Consider the following 26,618-nt stretch of genomic DNA (forward strand, 5'->3'; position numbering starts at 1 on the left):
TGGAGCAGAGAGGCTGTGGTGAGACCCAGCAGCAATCTCCCCAGTAACTGCAAGGAGGTTTTTGAAGGGCACAGCCAGGTTGCTTAGCGATGCCAGGTGGAAATATGAAATAAAAGGAACACAAGTCAAAACGAGAGAGGTTCTGGCTGTACAAAAGGCAAAACTGCTTAATAATGAGGACAGGCAAGTGCTGAGACACATTACCCACAAAGGTCTTGCAGTCTCCACCCTTGGAGTTCTGACCAGGTGGTTTGATTTCATAGCTAGAGCTATCCTGAGGTCCCTGCAGACCTGAACTCCCCTACAATCTCAGGAAATTTGCCACCCAATTTCTATCAAAGAAAAGGCTATACACAAATCCCCCTACATCCAGCCACAGGAACATCCTGCCTTTAGGATGCAGTTCCTTCTAATCCATACCAGTCAGAGTCGGCCAAACATCAGCTTGAAGTGTGATTTAACACTAGCTTCTACAGTTAAGAAGGAAAGCTACACCAATGGCTTCAATGGAGATGCTAAAAGCTTTGCTAAAAAACAGCTAAAGCTTGTGATTGACGTGTTCAGACAAGGCTTCCCAGTTTTAGACTCTGACAGTTGTCTTGAAAAAAAGCTAAAAGGAAGTAGCTCAATTCTCAGTAAACAGAACTTGCAAAGGTCATGAATGTTTGGGGAAAAAAAAAAACAACCCACAACACAAAAACAGGTCCTTTCCATTTAATAGCCAGAGACACTATTTAAAACAAATTTCAGGCACCCCAGTTTGAAAACTTTGCCTAACTTGCAGCAGACAGAATTTTTGGTATCTCACATCAAAACAGAAAGTTCATGTCCTTTCTGAATGTGGTAAGCAGATGGTAAAAGAAACATTTTGTTTATTAATGTGCAGATCACTAAACAGGCTCCTAGCTACTGGAGGAAATAGCCAAGAAAGAGAATAATCTGAAAAATAACTGAATAGCATCTTAAGCATTGACATTTACAGTGATGCACAGCTGGAATGTTGTAGTTCACAGGATAAAACACTTCCTAAGTACTACAGTGACCCTGGTAGCAGAGAGAAAAAAATGAATCTCTGTAGTATTTGTGAAGCAGTCTCGGCTGGGCTGTCACACACTGACCTGTAAGCTGATACTGTAACAGCTGCATACCACAGCCAAAGCTGGGCTATGCCTGACTTCAAGGGTCAAACGGTTGGCTTAGGTACTTAAGCACAGCCTTTTCACAAGTACTTAATCACTTTATACGCTGAAATTCTCTTAGACCTGTTAATGAGCTGTGCAAGAAAACAAGAATAAAGCCAAGCTCCTCTATGCAGTTACCAGAGCTCCCTGCCATGGTGAGGATGTGACTTGTGCAACTCTGATATTGAAGATGACTTTTGTTGTCCCTGCAATATTACACTTTGTGACAGGATCTAGTCTCCAAGACCAAAATTACATGAAATAGCAACGGGAAACATTCCTCACTCAGTGAGCAACGTTTCTTATGTTCACAGTACTCGTCAAACCAGATACTTCCAAACATCCCTACTCACAGACCAGCCCTGCAGCACTCACTCCCTGAAATCACATCACCGTGCCTAGGCAGCAGGTTTAAGCAGAAGGCTCTAGGGTAACAGGCCTGCATATTCTATGGAATTGCTGCTGGTTAGTATTTTTTTTTTTCAAGCAAACAATCTTTTTTGAAAAGAAGTAATTTTTGCTTCAAATAAAGCAAACAGCATATCAGTAGCTGACATATTTTGTAACACTTGAATTTATGTTATAAGAACAGGACAAAAAAAAATCTCAACAGATTTCTTACAGTCTGCATTACAGCTTTGATTTTATTTGGAAGTGTCAGACTCTGTGTCACTGGAAGCAGACATTCCCTCGGTGGTATTTGTACGCTGCCGACGCAACAGACGCTCAACTTGCCAGGCTCTCTCAGCACTACTCTGTGAAGACGGAAAGGAGTTTGTATTTTTTAATGAAAGCTACAGCAAAACTTAAAGCATGAGGCTTTTAATCAAGCAGCTACATAATGGTTTAAAAAGAGGTTTATTCCCAACTGATAGTTTTCACGATTTGTGTTAATTTTGGCTGCACAAAGTGACCCAAGGCACTCTGCTCCTGCTAGACCAGGACATAGCTTGTCAGCAGGATCTGTCACCTCAGGCCCTTGGTGGCTAATGCCCAGGGACTGTGAGAATGCACCACCTTAAAGCTATGCTGAGTGCTCAGCGCCCTCTAACACCTACTCTGATAACCATGAACTTAACCCATCTTCCAGCCTGCAATCCTGACTGACTTGGTTGATCTTTATTCACTGGACAAAGATGATGATGACAATGTGAATGTCACTATTTGAGACAGGCAACATTGCTCATATTGGAAGATCTCCATGGGGGTTTCCATCCCACCCATGAAGTGACAGAGATCTCCTGAATGGTGATCTGCTCTGAAGAGCTGGTCTCCAGAGAGCTGTCCTCTACTCCAGCTTCTGGTTTTGCTCCTGGCTCTTAGTCATATATGACATATACACACACTGCAGCTGTGGTTTTAAATGTCTGTGTTTCTTAAACCTCTGCAATACCTGACAAACACAAGCTTTCTTACTGCTGTGCACCAAATCACTATCACATCCCTTGGAAATTTGTTCTTCACAGATGACGTGATACGGCTTGTGATCTTGCTTCTTTTACAGACAGGCTTGTTGAAACACAGGCAGACATACCATGCATCTTCTCCTAAATTCAACAGCAGATCTAGGAGTGGGAGAATACAGAAATCCTTCCAGCTTCCTCTTTCATGGTCTAAAACGTACAAGACATGGCACGAATATTTGGCAACAAAGTTCTTAAAGTTTAGAAGAAATAACTTTTGTAGGAAAGTATCCCAACACAGCACTAACTTAAAAAAAAAGTGCAAGCCAACATTGGATGTACATTGTAGAAGACATGGATGTAAAGGGGAAATCTGAGAAACACTAATTAATTATCTTATTCCTGCAAGAAGGACCATATGGGATGCCTGAGACAGTGCCCACCCTGGACCAATATGCCCATCCAACCAAAGCAGCAACACAATCATCTCCCGTTATTACTTCCCTTCTGTGACTGATGCATTCTTATATTCAATCAAGCCATTTTCATTAAGTTTTGCAGTGTTTTGGAATAAGCTTCTGAAGTGCATGTCTTCCAGTGAAATCTATGAGAACTTCTTGAGCTGCAAGAAACCTGTTGCTATAAAAAACAAAATACCTTTTTGAAAAAACAGCTCAGAAATTGCCTCTAGACAAGGACATCAAATACAGGCACATAAAACCGAATTTTCTTAGCTACTGCTTAATGTAAATGATCAGTTTCAATAAATGTGTATTTTAAAAACAAGGCAGCATAGGTAAAGTCAAAAATTCGTTCAAGTCTTGCATTACTGATACTGCAATACCCTCTTGTGGCCATATAAAATGTTTTGTCTAGACACCTGAGGTTTTTCCTCCATAAAAAGCCTCTCTAAATATCTTCTCCTTTGAAAAGGGGAAACAACTCACATATTTTTCACAGATGAATTTGTAGGGCATATCGTATCACTTTTCTGGTAACCACAAAAGATTAACTTCAGTCAAGTTCTTCCTTAGAATGACGGGTGCCAATGCTGCTTGTCAGATAAACTAATCCCAAAACCAACTCCTAAGCAAAGGCATCATCTCCTACAGAGACACTCAATAACTTTTTTCAAGTTCCATATCCAGAAGCAGAAAAAACAAAGATGCTATAATCAATTTAGATAGATTCATATGGCATGAAGCCAGAATAAACATCAACCTATTCAACCTATTCTATTACAAGGTGAGAAGTACACAGTAAATCAATTGTACCAATTCCAATGAACTCCCTGCCTAAATGCCCCGAGGTGTTATAATGAACAAACAAAATGCTAAACTGGCAGATGGTAATCTGAGAGGGAACAATTCAGTATCTGCAGCACTTTTGCTGAGCTGTTGATCTAGTAAATGGCCTAAATGGGCTACTAGTATGTCCAGTGAGGAATCCAGAGCAATGTGCATATCCAATCTCCCTTAATGACTTCTAGTCCCAGTGGAAAATGGGATAACATTCAAAATATCAGCTCCTGGTTGTCTGGTTTGGGAACAGCAAGTACATTTTACAGTCATACTATATAATGTTTTAAAAATCCAACTAATTTAAACATCCATGATCCCATTCCCATCTATTACTTCCAAAGAGCTTGAACATTACGAAGTGTCCCATACCTGCCTAGAGACTTATAGCTTTCTTTTGTTTAAAGCCTAAAAAAATCCTAAACAGTTAAGACTTCCATCTTTTCTGAGCCTGTGGGGTCTCAAACTCTGGATTTAACCTGTGAGCTCACTTTCAGCAAGATGTCCTGAGAGGCACTTTGTAGCATCACCCCTGCACCACAACCAGGGTAATTACAACTTCTGCATCTTTGCAGACACCATTCAGTGGCACAAACATTTAAAGACTTGCTTGTAGTATTTCCATACAGTTTATTCAGTGGCCACAAGCAGTCATTTGAAAGCTATGCAGTCAGCTCAATAACCTTTTTCAGTTTATTACTATGTTTTATTTGCAGAAGTTGACTTGAAGGAAGGATTAGAATTAAAATAACACAAGATCTCTGTAAAGAAGAATTTAAATGCTTTCCATGAACAGGAACATATTTTCCATCAGGATCCCTTCCTGCCCTGTGCACTGATTGTGCATTCCTTTTAAAGCAGTGAGATGCTGTGAAACCCCATTCTGAAACCAGCTGCACACACGCCAACTTGGAGAAGACCCTGGAATGAATGCAGCAGGATAAACAGATTCCACAAGAGCAACACAGACAACTGTCAGGTCAGGGTGGCAAACAGTTCACATCTTCAGTTCATGACAATGCTGCGTGGATACATGACTTTTTTTGCTGTTTGGCTGAAAGAGATGAAAAATGCTTCTTAGTTTACAATTATCTCAGAAAAACACGCAAACAAACAAAAAGTCTACTAAAACTTCACTCGAAGCCAAAGCAAACAGTGTGATTTAAGGTAGAGTTTACCTCTTCTTAGCTTATTTATTGCAATCTCCAAAGCCAGAATAATTTTTCCAAATATAGAAGTATTTCTTGCTCAAATATGTCTGCACAAAATGTTTGGATTGTTGTATAGCTGTAACTATTTTAAAATAAATTATTTGCCAAATAGAGCATGAATTTCCCAATACTGCAAGTAAATAAGTTTGCCAAAAAACCCCTACAAAAGTAGATTCAAAGTCCATTAGCATTTAAGAGGCTGGAATTCATCTGGAGTTAATCCACACTACTCAAAAACAAGTCGGTCCAGAATTTTGCAGGAAATTTATACTTAGAATATTCCATTTTCTTGCAAGGCCCTGCAAGCCTGTTGGTCTGACTGTAAAGAAACACTGACATTTTAGACACTGTTATAAAAGTTCTCATTTTGTATACTAATAATCTCTTAAGGTTTCTTAAAATTACTTCTCACAGTTGCTTAATACCTTCTGCAGAAATGTTTAAGTACTTAAAAAGGACTTTTGATGATCACTGGCTGCTCTTTTTTAAAAACACCTAAATAAGGAGCTTTCAAAGCACAGCTTCGTTGAAACACCTTATTTAAAAAAAAAAAATCCAAGCTCTACCTCAAACAGGGTTCAGTGCCCCAGCAGCTGTTCCACTGGGCTTCTGCTCCCTTTCTGCTGAGTATTGACAAGTCAGACTTGTTTCCAATGGAGACAGTAAACACACCAGAGAAACCAGCAGCTCTCAGATTTTGCTCCTGCTACATAATCACAACAAAAATCCTTCTCATATACTCATGAGCAATCTCCACAGCATCCTTTGCTTCTAAACCAGACTTCGTTGTTCTGAGGATTTCGAATGGAGGATGATCTAGGCTGCAAGCAGCAGTAATTGCCTCGTAAGGTGAGAGTTTGCTGGTTACAGACAGAGATACGATGTCTTTCAGTAACAGTCGTTTCTTACAAAATTGCTGTTACCATGAAAATTTTAGCGTGCAAGCTACGAAGCAACATAAAGCAGTAGGAAACCAGCATTAAGTAAGAGGGAAGTAAAACAGTGCTGAGCACTGTCTGTCAGTGCTGCCATGCACATTTGTTTTCTGAAAACACTCCAAATCATCAGCTAAAAGAAAACATTAGGAGAGAAGGAGCTTTGAAAGTGCAAACAGTAACAGGTTTAACTTTCCTACCAGTCACAACATACATAAGAATACTGGGGAAACGATGAGTCTCAAAATGGAAAAGTTGGGAAAGGGATCTAGATTCAAAAGAAATACCTTGGTTAGGTCTTGGCAACCAGCAACCACACCTCTGGGGCCACCAGCCTCAGCTCCATCTGTGTCTCTCGGCAGTACCCAACCCAGAAGAGCTGTCACTGCACAACCGGCTCCTCAGGCCTGGGCAGACGAGCAGGCAGCACTGCAGCAGGACCAAGTTCGACAGGATAAGATCTGGAGAGAGTCTGTGGAGGCTGAACAGAGAGGAAGAAAAATCTGGTAAGTCACTTGTTCCAGTTTGTGCCTCTTCTACTCATCTTGACAATGGTACTGATGCTCCCTGTCAGTCTCAGGGCTTGATCCAAAGCCTACACTATTAAAGGAAAACTTTTGAGAGGGGAGCTTTGGATCAAACCCTAACACTGTTTTTTCTAAGACTGTATTTTCCTTTACTGGACAAAATCTGTGCTAACATCTCCTGGCATGCTGGGCTTAAGCCAAAAACAGATGCAAAGAATTGCACACTAAGTATCTTTGAGCTTTATGGAGATTTCCACAACGAAGATGTAAATGTGCCAACATTTATAATTTATTGTAGACACATTGATATTACCTCTTCTCATATTCTTGGAAACGGATGACATGGAAGCTGAACAGAGTGTTCTGCCAAAATATGACTTTGTATTCCCAATCTGTAAATCTACTGAACATGCCCCATTGTGAGAGTGTTTCAGCAGACTGAACTGCACACATACAAACTAAGCTTTGACTGGGTATACAGCAGTGACCTGAAGGAACCCGAAATTAAGATCTCTGTCTCTGCCACATAACTTGAGCAGGTGTTTATGTCTGTACTTGAGTACACAGCATGAGCATGCCTATTAGAATATCCTTGGTAGAAGCAAAATGAGATCCAGTTCCAACTGCACACTAGCTAAGCTAAAGGAAAGGGAGGAGAAAGAACATCGCTTTCAGGATTTTTTTTTAGAACAGGAAAATAAACCACTTGGAAACCCCTGTCCTCAGCCTTCTGGAGGAGACACAAATCACAGCTCTGCGTCTCCCCACGTTTGCACTCGTCTGGCTCCTGTTACCTGAGGGAAAGGCTGACACCGGGACTCTGACTCATGCAATGGGCCATGGTAGCAATATTACTGTCTCCCAGTCGTGCACTCAGACTCTTCCCAAACAGGCCAAGCATATTCCATACCCATTCCCTAGCTAAGGCAGCAGGAGGGACTCTCTGTCTGTGCCTGCCCCATGGGGTTCACAGTCACAGATATTGGTGCAAACAGTATTTGATTGATGAGCTTAGATGCAGTGCTGCATAAACACAGGTACTCAGCTCAAAGTCAGCACAGATGTCCCTTGAGCTTTGTTGCAAATATAGCTGTAGATAACTTGTCTTCTCTCTTGACCTCACAGTACTTCTACAATAGCACATGAACTTCTGTTTTCTCCATCATCCAAAAATCAAAGAGTTTGCCTTGTAGTCCCACCCCAGGTATAGAACAGAGCTGACGACCAAAACTCAGGCTTTTTAACTCAATTTGCTCCCAGCACAGCTGTCTATCTGCACAGAATCCTCCAGTGGGGTGTTTGCCCGCAGCAAACACGGCTCTGGGAACTCTTACCAGGGGCTTCTGCCAGTGGAGCATTGCTCATTTGAAAAACAAGAAGCTGTGTCATACTTAAGGCATGGAATAAAATTTGCTAGAGTGACTCAGGACTTTGCTAATTTATCTGCATTTGCACAAGGAATGCATTGTAGACATGCTATCCTCATTTTCCTTTAGCAAAAAAAAAATCCCCAAAACACTCCTCGTGTAGTATGGGCTCTGTATGGGAATAAAGAAAACCCTGGCCTTCACCCCAGCAAAGATGGGTTTTGGTACAGGAGTCTGGAAGTGTAAGTGCTGAGCTGTAAGTATTAAATCTAGCAGTTGAATATCACCAACATCAATTATTTTATTTAAAGACAGAAAACATTACACTTTGCATTTTTTACTTCTATTCCAAGGTACCAGAACTGGAGTTTCCTAAAGGACTATGACCAAATGGTGAGTTTTGAACAAACATCTAACTACAATCCAGGCTTTTTTTAGTTCTCACCAACTTGAGGCTGATATTTCAAACTGAAGTATACTTGGTCATAGTCAGCAAGTGCTTCAAGACTAAAATCTTCAGGGAAAGTGAAGGAGATCTGAAGTGCCTTTCATCTGCTACCTACGCCACAAAGAAATATAGTACACACATGTGCTCAATCTGCTTCAATACTGACAACTCCACAGAAAAGCAAGCACTAGAAGAACCAGCTTCCTAGGAGAATACTGGTCAGGATAGTATCACCACGCTGAAATCCAAGCCACTCACTAAACACGAAATAAAAAACCTCCCACGTCACGACCATTCAAGAGCAGGCTAACGTCTGTCCCAGCTGACATTTTATGCCACAGATATGAAAATTATTTGTTTCCCTGTGTGATCCTAGTCCCATGTAAGACAGTGGGGAAAAAACAATTGTTTTACTTTATTTCTTCAACACTTTCATGTATGTTAATCGTGACATTTTAAAGTACATTCAAATTCTAACTTTAAAAGAGAAAGGGTTGATATTAACACTCATCTCAGTAACTTCATTTTTGTAACAAGCAACAGATGCAATTCTGAAAACTTATTAATGGCCTATATTTTATCCAGGGCAAGAAAAAGGAGCAGAAGCCACTGCCAAGCTATATGCCTGTGTTCTCAAGCAAAGTTCCCAACTCGACCAACCAGACTATCGGCAGTCGGATGAATACTGAGCTTGGCAGGGCTCTGGTAAACATGGATTACTTTTTCATCAGTGGAGCACGAAAGAGGAAACTTGAGGCTGAGCTCCAGCTTTCCTAGTGCTTCAGTAAAAACACAACAGTAACAAAGCAAGTTGAATGGTTCTAGACAACAGACTCCACAACATGTTAAAAAAAACCCCTCAATCTTTTTCTCAGAAGAGACCAACACTACTGTCTAGTAGGGCTTTTTTAAGAGCAAAGATGGATGTTGCCCAACAATGCTATAGGAGGCAGTCCTCTTCATATGTGGGGTGACTGGGCCATACACAGAGTTCACACTACAGATCTCATCCATCTCTACAGTAAGGTTGCCACTAACATCAGAAAGGACAAGATTACAGCCAAAAGACTTTTTTCCTTGAATTTTCACCTTCTGAAAATAAACAATTAAAGAGACCTGCTCACATAAGAACCAACATAAACAACATACTTTCGATTCTGAAAGCCGGTGCGATAAAACACCACAGCTTGTTGCATTCCAGGTAGTTAGTCAAGGATTCATCAGCCTCCTTCAACTGCATGTTCAAGCTTGCTCTAAAGAATAAAAGTTAGGGCACGTGAGACATGTTTTATGCTTTTTTGCCTCTCCCTGCTGAGACAGAAACCAAATTTTTTTCACGCTAGTTTTCATTTTTGATACTTTAGATTTGCTGCTCTCAAATTCCATTCTCTCACCCTTCTTTTCTTGTTTTGCTGATGGAAACTCAATGACAAGGAAGCAGGTTTTCACATTTTGCTGTGAAGGTGTGTTGGCTCCCTTACATTCTCAGGCTCATCAAGCTTGAGTTTAACAAGTTCATAGTTCCTAAAAATCTGTGGTTGCCCAGGGAAACCAACATCAAACTAAATGAGCAAAATACCTAAAGTCTGTTGACTAGTGCGTCTTCATTATAAAGTTGAAAACTTTATGACCTGTTGCTCTGCAGGGAAAAAGTAGTAAAGAGCATGGACAGTGTACATATAGCATCTGCCTTTTGAACTCCACATAGCTTCTGTAGGATCCTGCCCAGTCCTAGGTGGAGATCAAAATAGAAAATATGAGCATTTCCTTGACACAATGGCTGCAATCTCTCCCCAAACTGAGGTGGAAAGTGTGTACTTACGCTTTGCCACTATGGCTACTTATTTTTATGATTATACCCCATCAGCAGAGGCAGCTCAAAAGCATAAGAAGTGGTATGGAACACTACAGTCACTGTCAATATCTACATGGTCTCTGAAAAGAAAACCAGACTGACCCTGTAGGAGGAAGAGACAAATCCCACTCACTGAAGTGACATCACCAAGCAGCTCTCCTCCTGTCTGCCTTCATGCAGCAAGAACAGAAGCACTAAATCTTTCCAGATGGCAGCTAAGTTACCTATAGAAGGAATACTACATAATACAACCAGCCCAGGTAAGGACTGATTTCACTCTGTATAGACATGAATTGTGATAGACAGCTGTGTTCAGATGCACCAAATGGGAACCTACACTTTAATAAAAAGACAGCTTCTTGTTCTTTCTGCTGCCTCCCATGAGCAGAAAACCGCACCAGGAACTCACTGTCTTCCAACATCTGAAAGAGGGAGGAGAGAGCAGATCAAGTCTTTCCTTGTCTCTGTTTTGTCCAGAGCTTCTTCCAAAAATGGCACAGGCCCCTTGAGGGTTACGCATTTATCAGTGATTGCACAATCCTGGAAGTCATTGCACTTGCATGCCTTACTCTGAGACAGACTGAACAGTCTCAAGTCTTGCTGTGGGTCACAAACTCTATACTGAGTGGCAGATATCCAGGATCTCTTAGGCTCAAGCTCCTATTCACATAGGAACGGTTCGTTTATAAAGCACGGGGATTTGGGTTTTCAGCATAAAAGCATGCAGAGCTCCATGCTCTCTAACCTCCAGATGGCACTCACTCCACAGCAAGTCGCCCACTGAAAAGGACACCACGTTACAGCAGGGCACTGCTATGCAATTTCTCTTTAATTTCAAAGTACATTAAATAACTCCAGATTCTTGACTCTGCTGTGTGTGAACCCAGAGAATCCTGAAGAAGAAAAAGGATTCTGGACAGAGGATGGCACCCTGCAGATACAAATATAGCTCTGGAACGAGAAAAGGAATCATTCATACTTCACGTGAATGGCAGACAATAGTAAAACCAACAGGCTGAAGTTGTTGCAAGAAGAATCATGTTAACTTTTGGAAGCTAGTGGTAGAGCTAATACAGCACTGGAATAGATTCCCTGGGGAACTGCCACCTTTGAAAGTTAAACACACATCCAGCCAGAACGATCTGGATAACCCTTAACAGGGTCTGTCTTTCAGTGTGTAAACTGAAGGATCACCTGAAGAGCTTTTCATCAGTTCTCTGACTACAGCAGAGTTGCTGGAATCAGAACACACTTAGCAAACGTGATTTTTCAAATACATTCAAAAACAATTTTCAAAAAATCTTATTTCTATTACATCAGGTTTAAATAGATTCTATCTCTAAAATACAGATGGATCACCTCATTTTTTTGATAGCAAACCTATTTCTAATTCTTCTAACTATTCACAGAAAATGAGTTTCACAAACTCTAGATATGCCTCTCTTAATCACGCACAGAGGCTTGAGCAGTGGCCTCCTGCTAGCCAGGTAAGGACACATATCAGATAGCACACCAATGTCATTATGTCATGTGTATGAATGGCAATAACTAATTCTCTCTCAACAATTTCAGGAAGCCTTTACTAATGAAGTGTAGCCCTGATATTGCCCTTAATCACACATAGCACCCATTGAGATGTCAGGCTGTTGCTGCAGAGTACAGCAGTCAGACCCTTAAACACTCCTGCACTCCTTCCCAGCTGGACCTCTTTACACAGGTCATTCAGTACAGTAGATAACAGCAGGAAAGACTGTAGGTATACCTAAAGTGAAGACAATATAGATGAGGATTTTTGGCTTAATCATTGAAGTGTACAACCTTGGAAAATGTTGCTCTTGTGCTTTGTTGCAAGATCACAGCAATGTACCGCCTCTTCTGGAAATTAAACTAAAGCCTTGACTTTCCGCTTAAGCGGATTGATATGTCTCTAAAATACTAGTAACAGCAATTGGACAGAAATGGTTCTGTTAACCCCTTAAAACTCCAGTTTGTTCTTACTACTTGATGAAATCAATGGCAACTCTTAAGCTTTTGATATCTTCACAAGCAGAAAGTGACTCTCCAGAGAACCAAAGTTCCCCATGTGGAATGATCTGATAACCCATGTGATTACGTGTGGAGCTGGACACCTTGTTTTGCTCAATTAATACACCTTCCTTGGATATGCAAATTATTTAATACTGCTGCAGGTAGACCTCCTCTGGTACTCACTGCTACATTCCCAAAGGTAGATTACACTTCTCTACCACGTACAGCAATCACCAGAAAAGACATTTTGGGAATATCCGAGGTCTTAATCAAAACTGCCTCAAGCATCTACGGGTAGAAGGCAGCAAACAGATATCCTCTAGGCATCATTTTCATCCCAAGTTTAACAATTATTTTTCTTTTACCATCATTAATTTGCCACTTAATCCTTATTTACATAAGCAAAGCCTCTTGGAAAGGCTGAATAAGATGGTAACTGCACTGAAATCTGTAAATAATCAGTGGAAATTCCATTTATTACAGAGATTGTGTAGATACTAAACTGTGCTGCAAGCTTCTCATAAAGAGTTCTTAAGATGTATCACTTGTGCTTCAGTTTTATAAGCTTTTTTTCCCTTTTGCTGCCAAATCTCCAACAAGAGATTACACATGTTTAGACAATCCATTTTATGTATTTCTTTCAGTTAAATAGCACAAGTGAGTAGATGTATTAATTCTTCAGTTAGATATACTGCTTTCTCTGGTGGACTTTTAGGGATCAATATTAATTGTAACTTGCTGCACAGATGTTTCCAGTGCCTCCAAACCTTGTGTGTTTTCCTCTGGTGTTGTGCTTATAGAAACATAACTTATGTAAGTTCAGATAAAGCTGTATTTCTCATACTTTCAGAATACTCTGTATGTAGTTCCCAGGTGGCATCTTAACTATAAAGTTTTAAAAGATCAGTGACAACTCTAAGTCCAATTGCATTTATTAGAAACTATTTAAAACTGTTTCTTAACCTTTAAATTACTCTAAAGCAAACAAAATAACTAAACAAATTTTCCTATACAGGGGGTCTCATCATGCTATTAAAATTACTGCATGAATACTAACATTCCTAGAACAGGGTCATTATGTGTGAACATTAGATGGATAATACTGCCAGTGCAGGCATCCTATGTTTGTACCTATTATGTACATATTCATTCATATTGTTTGCTTTCTATAAAGCTCTATAGAACAAGGTTTCTGAATAGAAGTTAATCTTAAAGAAGACAATAGCCTTCTGAAGTGGGGTATTTTTTATTGGGTTTAGAAATCAGTATTACTTTGTTAGGGCCTCAAGCTGCTTTTCCTAAATCCTGCCCAAACAGAAACCAGTAAACCTTTCCTACAGCAGGATGTCTCTCTCAAAAACTCTACTTACTGCTCAGAATTTATAGCAGGTATGCTTGTTCCTCTTCAGAAAACTTCATGCTTCTTTAGATGAATTCCTTGAGGCACAGATGCTTCTCCAAGAAACAGAGAAGTTCTGCCAAAAGCTGAAGAGGTGCTTGCAGAATTCTGTGAACCACAGCCCTTCCGTCAGCCCTCTTCTGTCACAGGGCACTGAGGCCAGAGACTGAATTCAGCTTGTAACCATCTCAAAAGCCTCTTTCAGCAAATATTTTGCCCATTTACTAATGACCAATTATCAGCACTGGATGTATTCTAGCTGTTAATTAACAAAAGTATTCATGAAGTAACTCGTATTTCAAATACAGGTACACTGCACCGATGCGTATTTTCTTTGCTAGAACATGATCATATTGTAACTGCTCCTCAGTGCTGGCAGGTCCATTTGCATGCTGCGGAAGTATCACAAGGCCTCTAGCAAGAATACACACACACCATAACATCCGTAACATCCTCAACCCCTCAACTCTTACTGGAGCTGATCTATACTAGTCCTATGCAAACACAACCCGTGAGCAGCCTTTCACACCACACACCGATGACTGCTGTTTTGTAGCATATGATTCTATAATTTGTTTCAGGCCGCAGTTAATCAGAAGCAGTGCTGCCAATACGGAGCTCAACCTTTCTCGGCGGCGACACCGAGGGGTTTAGCACTGGGTAGGCCTCAACGGCAGTACGGAGCCCACCCAGCAGCTCCCCCACGCCGCTTCCCCCCTTCACCGCGGCCTTCGGCACCGCGCCGGCAAGGGGACAGGCGAAGGGAGACAGGCCACGTCCCCCGCAGGCGGCTGGCGGGAAACACTTCCCCTCCCGAGGAAGCCGCACCGGCCTCCCCGGGGCAACCAAGTCGCCCGCCTGGGCGCCCGGGCCCGGCGAGGCCTGTAGCGTCTCCCCACAAGCCGAGCGGCCCGCAGGCCGCGGGCAGCGCGGGCGCCATGGGTGCTCCGTGACGGCGCGGCCGGGCCGGGCCGAGCAGGGCAGGGCAGGGCAGGGCCAGGCCGCACAAGCACCGCGCCCCACCTCGCTCCACCCCGCCACGCCGCACGGCGGGTTCCCCAGGCGGGCTGCCGCGGGTGCGGAGCGCAGCGGGATGGCACCGGGGCTGCTGGACTTGGCCCACTGGAGCACCTGGGCGGTCTGCGCCGTCATTAAGCTGCCGCAGCTAGCGGCCGTGCTGGCGGCCGGCTCGGCGCGGGGGATCAGCGTGGGCAGCCTCCTCTTGGAGCTGGCCGGGTAAGGCGGCGGCGTGCTGGCGGCGCGACACGGGCACAACACGGCGCCCCCTGCGCGGGCGGGATATGCCGAGGGGAGTGGCGACAGCACCTAGCCTCAGCAGGAGCGAGGAGGGCTAGACCTGCATCGAAGCTTTGCCGCCCTAAATAATAACTAAGTGTTCTCATTTACAGCTGTGGTGATGGATGAGAGGGTGTTGAATGGCTTTTTAAAGGGGGCGGCGAGTAGTCCTCCCTCTCTCCCGTTTTAAAGCCGTTTTATGACTAGGGGCCAGCCTCTGCCGAGCCTGCTGAGTTCCCACAGCTGCCATGTGCAGGTGCCGCCTCCTCCCTTCCCGGGGCAAACAGACGCTTTGGAGCAGAAGGTTCCTATTTTCAAGCGTTTCCGTGTGGTTGCTTAAAGGGAAATTTTAGCTCACCCATAACCAACCCGGGCCACCCGTGCAGCTGCAGACAACACTTGCTGTTGGGGTTAAGCCATGTGTTCAGGTTATTAATGGTCCGTGTGCCCTGTTATGCAGGTAATTGTACCAGTTAGGCAGGGTTCTCTCACCCAAATAAGTAAAACACACTCATTCTTTAAGGAAATTACAGACCACGCCAAACTCCAAAGACTTGTCAGTCTGTAATAAGCTTACATGGGCTAGACTTATTAAATCTTACTTAAAGAGGATTGGATGGAATGAAAAATAAATAGAGAAGCTGCATGTAGGTACATGTAAACATGGGTATTAGTACCTGGGAGAAAATACCTTGAAAAGTCTTGTGTTTTCTGAAACCAGCAATGGAGGTGGCCAGAACATCCAGCCAGGTAGCCGCCAGCTCTGCACACCAAGCTAGAAAGAGGCATTTTATTCAGAAAAGTCACCTCACAAAAAAGGCATGTTGTTTCTGAGTGCACCTGTGCCTTGTCTTTGGTTAATGGCACAGCTGTTGACCCTGACTAGCACTGTGGAGGTTTAGGTCTATGGACACCTTTCTACATGGAGCTGTGCAGAATCCCCTTAGTCTCTGCTGTGGCTGTTTACTGCCCACGTTTCTTCATGGCACTGAACTCCCATTGTTGCTTTTTACTCTTAAGATATCTCAGAGTAAGTCAACTAAATTGTAGGTCCAGCAGAGATAACTTGCCCCACGGCCCCTGCCAAAAAGTTGCGGTAGCATTTTGAAATGATTCATGTGTGTTGGTGTGCACTCAAGAGGCTTTATAAGTCATGTTTCAGGTGAGCATGGAGAAGCTATAAATGTCTCCTCAGCAGCTGCATGGTAACCATAGTACCCACACTGCCACTGGTCCTGCACCTGCTCTGGGCAAAACTATTTTGGAAGAGTTGCAATGAGGCTTTTTTGAAGTGTTTATTGGGACTGATTGTTTACTTAGAATCATATAGTGGTCACAGTTGGAAGGCACCTCTAGAGATCATCTAGTCCAATCACCTGCTCAGGCAGGTCCACCTAGATCAGATCACAGGAACACATCCAGGCAGGTTTGGAAACCTCCTGAAAAGGAGACTCCACACCCTCCCTATGCAGCCTGTGCCAGGGATCCCTCACCTGAACAGGAAAGAAGTTTTAGGTACTTACAAGTGTTGATAAGGTCCCCTCTCAGTCTCCCCCAGGCTGAACAGCCCCAGTTCCCCCAGCCTTTCCTCATAAGGAAGATGTTCCAGTCCCCTGATCATCCTGTGGCCCTGCGCTGTGTTCCCTGTCCCTCTTGAGCTGAGGAGCCCAGAACTGGACATAGGACTCCAGATGAGGCCTCACCAGGGCAGAGTAGAGGGGGAGTAGAACCTCTCTCAACCTGCTGGCCACACTCTTCTTGAGGCATCCCAGAATGGGATGGCCACGAGGGCACATTGCTGGCTCATCTTTAGTTTGTTATCAGCCAGGACTGGTGGATAAACTTAGTGGGACTATTTATCCTGCAGCGTTTAAACACTTGGAGTCCATCTGCAGAGAGCACTGGGGCTACTGGCACAAACTGGGATGGTTCTGTGGAGTCAGCAGGCAGGGACCTGGCAGACAAGTGACATAGAAGTATAGTGCTGATGACAAGTAGTCTAATTTGATGCTACAAGAAATAAGACTTCTAGGAAGCTCAGATAGTTAAATTCTGAGGCCCTAAGGCACTTGCAAAGGGAAGGTATCTTCTAGGTCTGGAAGCCTTTCTTTCTTTGTTTCTTTCTTTCTTCTCACCAATTGTAATTAACAAAATTACACCTTACACGTTGTGACATAAATACTTTGACAAGAAATGTTGTCAGCTCTGCATATTACTGTTGGAGGATAACAGAAATAGACTACAAAATCATCAGCCTTGCGCTTTGCATTCATATTTGTTTGACCAGACACCTATCTGGAGCCTTTATGGCACAATCAAAACAGTAACAAAGAAGATATGAAGGAGCCATCCTGTCCCTTTGTGCTGTCATGCTGTTTTGTGTCTTTCTGTTCAGCTTCCTTGTGTTTCTGAGGTACCAGATCTATTATGGTTACCCTCTGCAGACGTATCTGGAATATCCCATCATCATTGCACAAGGTAATGTTTTTTAAGGCATGTTTTGGAATTCAAGCAGGGCTCATTCAGCACTCCACGGCTCTGCATGTAGGTGCAGTATTCCACTGCAGTGATGTGACTCCATTGACCAGTTCTAGCTGGACTTTGGGGAGGAGGGAATGAGCATCTCAGATGTAACTGAATTCTTATAAATTTTATGAGAGGATCGGGTAGAGGAGAAAGATGTAAATAATGTAACAGGTGGAGTGGCAGTGCAAGCTCATCCTTTATCCAGTGATTCCATGTGGCAGAGAAACATTGTAAACACTCCAGACTCTGAAGAAAAGCTTCATTTTGGAGCTTGCAGTGTTTTGGACATCAGTCAAATTTGAGAGACCATACCTGTAAGAAACCAATTTTGGTAGACAGGTTGCCCAGTGGAACTGTCTGGGAGTGCATTTGGGCCCCTTCCCTGATGAGCAATCTTTTATTTATTTCAGATGTTGTTCTCCTTTTGTTTATCCTGCATTTCAGTGGAAACATGAAACGAGCTCTGTTCTATGCAGTCACGTATCCTTTGGAATCTGGGAGATTTGGTTTATGTGGCTTGTTTGGTGTTCTGTGCGTAGCAGCTATGTCACCATTTGCTTTGTGCTACCATGGCAAATCATTTTCAGCCACCCCTCAATGTGCATTCCACATTCACATGCTGATTTCTGGGGTCACAGCAAAGTGTCTCTAAGAATTAAGCTTTATATGTAGCTATGCTTTAGAAGGCCCACAACTGATAAGGAATAAGACCAATTCTTAATTTACATCTGTGCTAGAGGTGCAGGGTGGAAATGATGAATCTTTCCTCTTTAATTCCTACCCAGGCAGATTGTACTTGCTATGATGAACATGGCAGCGTTTGGGTTTCCTTTTAAAAACAGGACTTGGGCTTAAATCTCAAGTCTTGTGCTTCAGAGCAGGTCTTGAGAAACTCCAGGCACTGCTCAACCAAAGATGGTGTCAAAAATAGGAACACTTAGCATTTCAGCCAGTGCGTGATCTCTTTTATCCAGAGTGAATAGTCTGTTACAAATTTTCGATAAGATTATTTCCAGATGTTTAAATAAATCTGATTCCCCAGGCAGCTTTGAGAGCTGCAGCATTTTCCTAGAATTTTCAGTGCTATGAAACTTAACAGAAGGTAAGATTTGGGGGGGCCTGGTACATGCTCACACTGCAGAAGTGGATAATAGACCTGGCCATGGTAAGTGCTACATGATTATTTAACATCAGGTCCTCATATGAAATGACTTTTTTTTAGAAGTCTTTATCAATGAAGACTTTCCTTATATTTGAAAGAATCCATGCTTTGGGTTAGCTTTCAGAGCAACCAGCCAATTTTCAAATACAACTAGTTCTCGCTTCTGGGAGTAACTGGAAAACAGCACTGGCAACAGAGACTCTCTGAAAAAACACCAAAACCAAACCAAAATTATGTTTTGAGGTGAAGTTGTTAATTGTGGTGCCTGAATTAAAACTAGCAAAGGTTTAAGATTTTGAAAAAATATTACCTCTTTAGTCCCAATGACATAATCCCCATTAATAAACCTTTAAAATGAGAGGAAGAGAACAGAGCACCAGGCAAAGCATTTGAAATGGGGAATGTGAAATATTTCACAAGATCTTTTTTTCTCTTTAGTCCTAGAATTTTGCAAGAATAATATCACCTGATAATTCCCTACATAGGCTTGTTCTTTTCCCTTTTTATCAGAAAGTTAAAATTTACTTGAGATGAACTGGAGTTGCTAATGCAAAATATGATACAAATAGGGGTAAAAGCTTCTACACCTAATGGCGATCTTTACTTGCAAGGGAAATCCAGGCATGCCAGAGACCCATGTGGATGTCCCCTCTACCCGCTGCCTTTGCAAAATCCCCCTTAAAAGGATGACTGGGTGAATAGTCTCTTCCCTTCGCTACTCTTTTTTTTTTCCACCAATTGGACTCATATTCCACACATTCTTGTCAGTTTTCTCATTCTTTCACGGTTTTGTTTGCCAGACATAATGGTAACAGATGGTCTGAATCAACCTTGCTGTTTAGACTAGATCAGTGTCATTTCAGCTAACTTCCATAAACACTTTTATGTAGCAGGTTGAGAGGCTTTTTTTATTTCTTTGCTTCTTGCTGCATTTGCCTTTATGGAGCATTTGTCAACAACAGTAGCAATTGTTGTGCTCTTTGGTCTTCTCTATGGGCAGTACCCCAGAAATCAGGCCCTTGCTGCTGGCAGCTTTGGTGGGGTTTTTTTGCCTGAAGGCTCCCTAGTAAGAAGCTGCAATGCTTGCGTTGCAATTCTGAAAAAGTTTGGGTTTGGTTTTCTGATTTTTTACATTCTAAATGAAAAAAGCGGAGGCAGAGGTTCTTTCTCTGGTTTTTACCTGCTTTTCAGAACTTGTGCACGCTCATCAGTGCAGCCAGTAAGCTGGCTCAGCTGCAATGTCTCTGGCAGACGAAGGATTCTGGACAAGTGAGTGCCTTGACCTGGAGCATGTCTGCATATACCTGCGCAAGTAAGCCATGGGTGACTTGGTGCAAAGCACCGTGCTTTCACTTCTTAGAGCCATATCTCCTCCTAATGTCTTTACTCAATCATAGTAGGTAAAAATCTCGCCCGAATCAGTTTCCCTTAGTGCTGACTCGTGAGACTCGGATACCTCCACACCGTTTCTTAAGCTTTGTCGTGGCCACCAGCTTAGTCACAATGACACTGGGACTTAGGAGACATACAAATATGGTTAAAGGAGTCTGACACAGTTGAAATAACTGAGAGCGTCTTTACAAAGAAAACATGTAAATATTCTGGGATTTAATAAAATTACTAGTGATCCTGCATGAAAAGGTGCTAATTTTTGTAGTTAGACAATCAGACAATGCTGATCCTGCAAAGTCATCTACAAATGAATACACACTTAATGCCAGATACCTTTAACTCTATGACTACACATCACTACATTTCTCAGCAGAGAAGAATTTAAGAACATACTAAGAACAGTGATCTGGGCAGTTCCTGTGTTAATTACCCAGTGGTCTGCATGAACAATTCTTCCATAGCCATTTGCAAAAAGCACCTTTGTCATATTAACAGAACTTGTTTAAAATACTCTTAAACCAAAATAAAGTGATGTTGGATGTATTTCCCTGTGAAAAAAGTGGTTTTAGGTCAATAGTTGTGGTGTGTTTGCCGAACAATGGCAATAAACTTTGTAAATGGTATTAGTCTGCTGCAAATGTGACTAAGGATGTTTAGATTGGTTTTGGGAAGGAAAGCTGAATTTCTTCTCTAAGCAGAAGCCTAAAAGTGCATGTGTGAACGTTAACTAAGGGGCAGCTGCTACTGAAGGATGGGGCTGGTGAGAAAGAAGCAGTCAACTAGTGAGATAGAGATTGTAGTTATACCAGTAGTCTTCTCATTAAAAAGAGCCCTTAATACAGCTTTGGGTGCTTGATCTCTGAAGCTAAAATGGTGAAGAGTGGATGCACTGAAGTATATTTTTGTGCAAGATTATCCTCTACTGAAAAACAGGTATTTGATAATTTTTGAAGGCATAAACGTGTCATATCTAGTCTGCTAATCAGAATTCATTCCATTACAGCAAGGATCCTTACAACTGTAATGACTACGAATGACCTCGCAGGTGAGTGAAGTATGGAGCTGCCAACTTTTCCACAGCAACAGTTATGTGATCTCTGAAGAATAAACCTCAAACCCAGTGGCTTAATGTGGCAAGGGAATGAGCTACTGCTAAAAAAGTAGTATAGGATTAGAAACGAGTCAAATATCTGGAGAAAACAGAAAACCTGCTTATCACATGGTGACAGGTTGTCCAAAAGCCATTGTTTAGGTTTTTTTCCAAAAGGTAAAAGCACTACAAAAATATCTTAATTATGAAAATAGCAGAATAGAGCATTAAAAATCATTAATATTTAAATACAGAAATAAATTTAGTTAAATACAACTTAATCCATAATAATTGAGTGGCAGCTCTTCAAATAGTGCTTGTTTCCTTTCCTTATTGTGGGGTTTGTGCATTAAAGAATTATTCTAGAAAACTAAAGTTCAGCTTAGTGTATGAATAGTTTTAGGCACAACATTCAGAAAGTTTATGGCAGGCTGCAAATGAAACAGGAGGCTGGTACAAAACTCACATAAACCTGGCTCAAAATACAGAATTTGCAGCTGATTTCATTATAAAGCAATTTTATTGAACAGTTTCTTACCAATGTGACAAAACTGAAAGGGCTAAAGGGTGCTGCAGACTTTTCAATAAATGGTTTGAAGTCAAGGCTTGGGGGATGTAAGAAGAGTAACAAAATCATACTGTAATTTATTTGGTGGATCCTTGTTCTAGTTCAAAACTGGTATTTCATCAGAAACATTGTATGAATGGTTTATTATATTTTTTTAAGCAGTTCAATGCAGCACAATAAGGCTGTAGCTTCACAAGCAGTTCAAGGAGCCTTTCATTGGAAAAGGAAGTCCCCTGTTCAGTCACGCATTTCTCTGCTGTGCTTGTTGCATTCTCTTTGCCAGAGTTGAGAGTTTTGGGGCCATGCTGTTAACTGGATTACCAAAAAATGGGCATAATGCACAGGCAGAGATGTAGTCTGGCTCAGTTATCGAGTCCAGTTCACCCACAACTACACACCCTGATTAGAAGTGAGAGGAAGGGGAGAAAAACACCATGATTTTTCCAAGCTGGCTCTTGGAAATAGAGCTGGCTCTGGTTAAAGCTACTTTTAAACACAGAACACAGTGCACTTTTGGAACATGGAAGTGATGGCAGCAAACACTGATACTATGCTTCTCTCGTGGACAATGTTTCCAGTTATTTTCTAAAGCTGAATACTTGGGTGTGTTCATCTTGGTTTCATACACATGTATGAAACTGCCAAATACCACAGATCTCTGAAAGTGGTGTGTACATTTCTGTGCCTGTTCCATTTACCAAATGGATATTAGATATACCCATGCTTCAAACTGCAGTCACACAGGTAGAGATACCATGCCTATTTTGGTTTTAAAAAAACAACAACATGAAAGTTAACCAAGATACTGAAAAACTGTTTTTTGCTCAGTTGTCAGATTTCTTCTCATTAAAATCTGACCAATACAGGTAATCTCTGAAGTCTGAACTTAACAGATAGCTGTAGACAATAATCCTTTTATTATAAACAACACTACAAAGGACATGGGAGCTTTGCCTTCTGAGTTTTAGGTGTAAATATAAATTTATGTAAGACTACTCAAACTTGTACTGTTCTGGTTTTGGCACAAAGAAATTAAAGGTGCTGTGGTGTATTGGTTTCAGGTGTCACTCGAAGAGCTAAATGCTCTTTGCTGTGTTTCTGGATTCCTGACCATGGTAATTGAATCAGACTGACAGGAGCTGCAGAATGGGAACCCGTTTGTACAGCAGGGAAGGTTTACAAAGTGACATGTCTCCTGAAAATGACAGCAGCTGATGCGTTTGCATTTACGCTTACAGGATTTTCTTTTTCTCCCTTTAGTTCTCATCCGTTTCATAACCATGCTCGTCCTCAATATTTGGGTCACTGCCACAATCCTGCACTACAGGAAAATTAAAAAGACTGATTAGAAGACTCTCATCAGCACACACCATCAAAGACCCGCAGTGTAATTAAGCTTAAACAACAGAAGGGTTGAGGAAGCTCCCTCTCAAACCTCATATTCATCCCTAAGCATCATTAGTGCAGTAGTGCTTATTTTCTCTTAGAAATAATTCTGATACTGCATTTAAGCAGCAGCTTTTTATCAGTCATTTCAGACAAGTTTCAGCAGTATCACATTTTCTCTGGGTTTTACTAAATGAACAAGGTGCTCCATATTTAGATGTTCATATATAATGATATCACTTCAGTACTTTCTGGTTACATAAAAGCAATTTCCCTCAATTATAGACGAGCAGTTTTGCATCATGTCAACTCATCTTTCTCCATCTGCTGCAACTTTGAAAAGCAACCTTTGAAAAGCATGTTTGTCTTCTGGCAAGCAACTCAGTCAGATGTTAAGGATCCATATTGTAAGATGAAGACAGTCTGAGTCAAGGCCCACTCCAAAATAAGGTTCTAATTACAAGTCACAAATGCAGATGAGATTGCAGTGCTTACATGCAACACTTACATGGCACAGTTTATACAGGGTATGGTTTTGGTACAGGACAACCACGGTCACTTTCTTCAATATATCTGGTTTTTATGAGGATAAGAGCAAAATCTCTGCTCTGACAACTTCTTTTTCAACCTGAGCTGTCATTCACTGAACATACCGATGTTCTGGGAACAGCAGAGACCAGAACATGCAGGGATGAATGAAACTCTGACCAACAGAGTTAAGAACTGTGTTCAAGGCAGATTCCTGAGCCACCACCCAGGATCCCCTGTGGACCGTGGCCCTTTCCACATCCCACTGGGTGCACCACGGCAGGCACCTCTCCAGTGCTTAACAGGGGTTGATGACACTGCTCTGGGCTTTGTTAGTTTTTAGACACTGTGTGCTGAAGAACGTATTAAAAATTTATTTTGGAGATTCTAATCCATTTGTAGTAAGTGTATTAAAAAAGAGAATGGGGTATTCTTGAGAACTAAGAACAGGGGATTTTGCTTTTGGAAGCAAAGCCTTTCCAACCAGGCACTACAGACGTGATCCTATAGCTTGCCTTCAATTCTCAAATGAAGTGATAATGCCCTTCGAAAAGAGTTCTTCAGAGTATTCCTGTTGAAACCAAGACACCCTGGGTTCTGACACCCTTGAGAACTATGGGAAGACTGTGTTGGGTACACTTGAGACACGTTCTCCTTACAACACACCAAACGATTGGACTCCTGTGGAAAAGTTGGATCTGCAAAAGCAGATGTTTCCCCCAGCGTGCCCTCTGCCATCAGACTGGGACCTTCACTGCAAGAAACACAGCTGCTGTGTAACAGAAGGGGTGGGAAGAGATGGCTGTAGGCATGGGAGTTCATGTAGCTCATGTTATTGAGACCAGGTTCAAAGATGAAGATTGGAACAGGCTGCCTAGATGGGTTGTTGAGTCTCCCTTCTCTGCGAACATTCAAAACCCACCTGGACAAGTTCCTGTGTGACCTACTCTAGGTGGTCCTGCTCTGGCAGGGTGTTTGGACTAGATGATCTTTCATGGTCCTTTCCAGCCCTTAAGATTCTGTGCTGCTTTGATTTTTCTACTGCTCCAATAAAATGTATAAATGTTTCTGTTAGTTGAGAGAGAAACTAAGCATCTTGTTACCAATTTTGCTAAAATACCCGAAGTATTTTTTATCACCTGGTGGCAGGTGATACATTTCCAGGTCATATTAATAAATGCTGTCCTCCATGATTGATTAATGTCATTCTTACAGTTTCTTTTCATTTTGGTTTCTTTTTTGAAATTCTGTTTCTGTATGTGGAGATAAAATGAAATAGTCATTACAAGTCATTAATGGGCAGCTTTCACCTTAATATTTGAAGCATCAGGCTGTATGTTAACCTGTAAAATGCTGAAGAGCTCCAGCATCTTAAAAGGAACAACCCCAGACTTCTCATGTGGGTTTTTTTTTTAAAAATTAAAGCCTTTTCTTGATCAAGAGGGAATTTAGGGCACAAACCCTCTCTGTTACTGACATCTCTCATACTCCTGAGCAATCCTGTACCAAAATGAAGACAGGATATTTTCAGTTTGAGGATCAGCAAGTTGCTTTTTCTCATCATAAAACGCTGAAAATGCATTTAGGAAAAGTTCTTTACAGGTTATTTATATATCTTGAATCATCTTAGAAACCTGTGGGAAAAAAAAAAGAGACTGAGGAAAAGGAACAAACTGGGTAATTTGCAAGCTTAAAGTAAAATCATTTTGTGGACTTACAAAGCTTGGACCATGAGTTCTCATTCAAGCTGCAAGATATGTAAGAAATCAGGAGACAGCAGTAAATAGCTTTAGATTCATTTCCCCCCCCACCACACCAGTAATTTCCTTCACTTTCATAAGGTGGGTGAATGCTCAGGTCCTGGGAAGGCCCCACAAACATGCAGCCCCTTTGGTTTTCCAGTATATAATTTTCAAGGCAGCAGCTTCAGACAAGATCCATGGGAGGAGGCAAGCTGTTTGCTGTGCAAGAGGCAGGGAAAGCACTGGTACATAGCCTGTATCCACGGGGTGGGCAGCAGGACATCCCCATTCGCTGCTCCTGTGCAAGAGCTCAGTTACACACTCAGTAACTGCATCAGCTCACACCAAGCTCAGCGGTCACACAGCCTCAAAGCATGGGGCCCAATGAGGCTTTCAAAAAATCACGTTTTCCTGCCTGTGAAAAGACAAGACCTGAATTCTAATACACTTGCTGCACGTGGCCGTAATGCTCAGCTTAACAGTATGAAAGAGAAAACATCGATCATGAGATTTCCTATCAAAAAAGAAAGAGGATGCGATTCCAGAGACTGCAGGTTACTGGGCTGAAAGTGAGGGTGGAAGCAGAGGAAGATGTGTATGGTCTACTCTTCCCAAAAGCCTATTTTCTGAACTGTCCTCAGTGAACAGGGACGTCAGGCTCAGTGCAAACCCATTGTGACATCTGTGTCTGCGCAGTTTTATTCTGCGCAAAATGCTGTAAGGACAGAACCTGCACCAGCCTAAAATGTTACAAATGATTCAAATTGAATAGTAACATGGCTCCATGCTGAAAATAAATTCTACTTACCACCTTAATTGTAACTGCAAGTCCTCTGTGTCTGTCCCTGCTCTGGGATGTGCACAATTTCTGCTTTTTCCATCTCCTACTACATGAAAAGAGTAAACGGAAGAACACACTTCCTATGCTTCAGTGTCCCCTCTACAAATCAGGACTCTAATGAAGCATAAATTGCGCTGGTGTGTAGTATATTTTACCCAATTATTAGAAAGAAATCCTTTCACCTCTGAGCAGTTGGCTACATACAGATTCCACTGAGCTGACTTCCAAGACACTGACTTATCTCCAAAGATTTTTAATTATTTTCCCTGAAACACAGTCAGCATGACTTAGTCCTCAGTCCTGGGTCACCTCAAGGGTATTTTTCCTCTCTTTAGACTAACTGAAAAACAGAACACAGCTGAGGTAAGGGACGACCTTACCCTTATAAAACAATGCTGCTTGCCCACAAAGGGGAAAGGATCCAAAGCCTCAGTC

At 42.0% G+C, this 26,618-nt stretch overlaps 2 protein-coding genes and 1 long non-coding RNA gene across 4 annotated transcripts; 2 read left to right on the top strand and 1 right to left on the bottom strand.

The window, feature by feature from the left end:
- Window positions 1–1,901: 1,901 nt before the first annotated feature.
- Window positions 1,902–6,664, bottom strand: LOC133624884 (uncharacterized). The gene is made up of 3 exons (XR_009818177.1): window positions 6,316–6,664; window positions 2,716–4,936; window positions 1,902–1,936 (listed from the first exon to the last, which is right to left on the bottom strand). It is a non-coding gene; the product is annotated as an uncharacterized LOC133624884 (long non-coding RNA).
- Window positions 6,248–9,739, top strand: C2H2orf50 (chromosome 2 C2orf50 homolog). The gene is made up of 3 exons (XM_010195914.2): window positions 6,248–6,534; window positions 8,276–8,315; window positions 8,956–9,739. The coding sequence occupies exons 1-3, from the start codon at window positions 6,263–6,265 to the stop codon at window positions 9,145–9,147; spliced, it is 504 nt and encodes a 167-aa protein (XP_010194216.1). The 5' UTR covers window positions 6,248–6,262; the 3' UTR covers window positions 9,148–9,739.
- Window positions 9,740–14,717: 4,978 nt separating this feature from the next.
- On the top strand, window positions 14,718–24,798 carry SLC66A3 (solute carrier family 66 member 3). 2 transcript variants are annotated; one of them, XM_061989906.1, is made up of 7 exons: window positions 14,718–14,888; window positions 17,344–17,426; window positions 17,885–17,954; window positions 18,582–18,639; window positions 19,828–19,948; window positions 21,032–21,073; window positions 22,947–24,798. In XM_061989906.1, the coding sequence occupies exons 1-7, from the start codon at window positions 14,746–14,748 to the stop codon at window positions 23,033–23,035; spliced, it is 606 nt and encodes a 201-aa protein (XP_061845890.1). In that variant the 5' UTR covers window positions 14,718–14,745; the 3' UTR covers window positions 23,036–24,798. The 2 variants fall into 2 exon arrangements, with proteins under 2 accessions (XP_061845890.1, XP_061845891.1); XM_061989907.1 differs by lacking the exon at window positions 19,828–19,948 and having other exon boundaries at window positions 22,947–23,036.
- The last annotated feature ends 1,820 nt before the right edge of the window (window positions 24,799–26,618 follow it).

The sequence above is a fragment of the Colius striatus genome, chromosome 2 (genome assembly GCF_028858725.1).
Source record: "Colius striatus isolate bColStr4 chromosome 2, bColStr4.1.hap1, whole genome shotgun sequence".
In the NCBI taxonomy this organism is placed as follows: Eukaryota; Metazoa; Chordata; class Aves; order Coliiformes; family Coliidae; genus Colius; species Colius striatus.

Coding starts and splice junctions, on each gene's coding strand:
- C2H2orf50 (XM_010195914.2), top strand. CDS start 6,263: ATGAGTCTCAAAATGGAAAAGTTGGGAAAGGGATCTAGATTCAAAAGA. Junction 6,535..8,275: donor CAGAGAGGAAGAAAAATCTG/GTAAGTCACTTG, acceptor TTCTATTCCAAG/GTACCAGAACTGGAGTTTCC. Junction 8,316..8,955: donor TAAAGGACTATGACCAAATG/GTGAGTTTTGAA, acceptor TATTTTATCCAG/GGCAAGAAAAAGGAGCAGAA.
- SLC66A3 (XM_061989906.1), top strand. CDS start 14,746: ATGGCACCGGGGCTGCTGGACTTGGCCCACTGGAGCACCTGGGCGGTC. Junction 14,889..17,343: donor CTCCTCTTGGAGCTGGCCGG/GTAAGGCGGCGG, acceptor CTTTCTGTTCAG/CTTCCTTGTGTTTCTGAGGT. Junction 19,949..21,031: donor GTCTGCATATACCTGCGCAA/GTAAGCCATGGG, acceptor ATTCCATTACAG/CAAGGATCCTTACAACTGTA.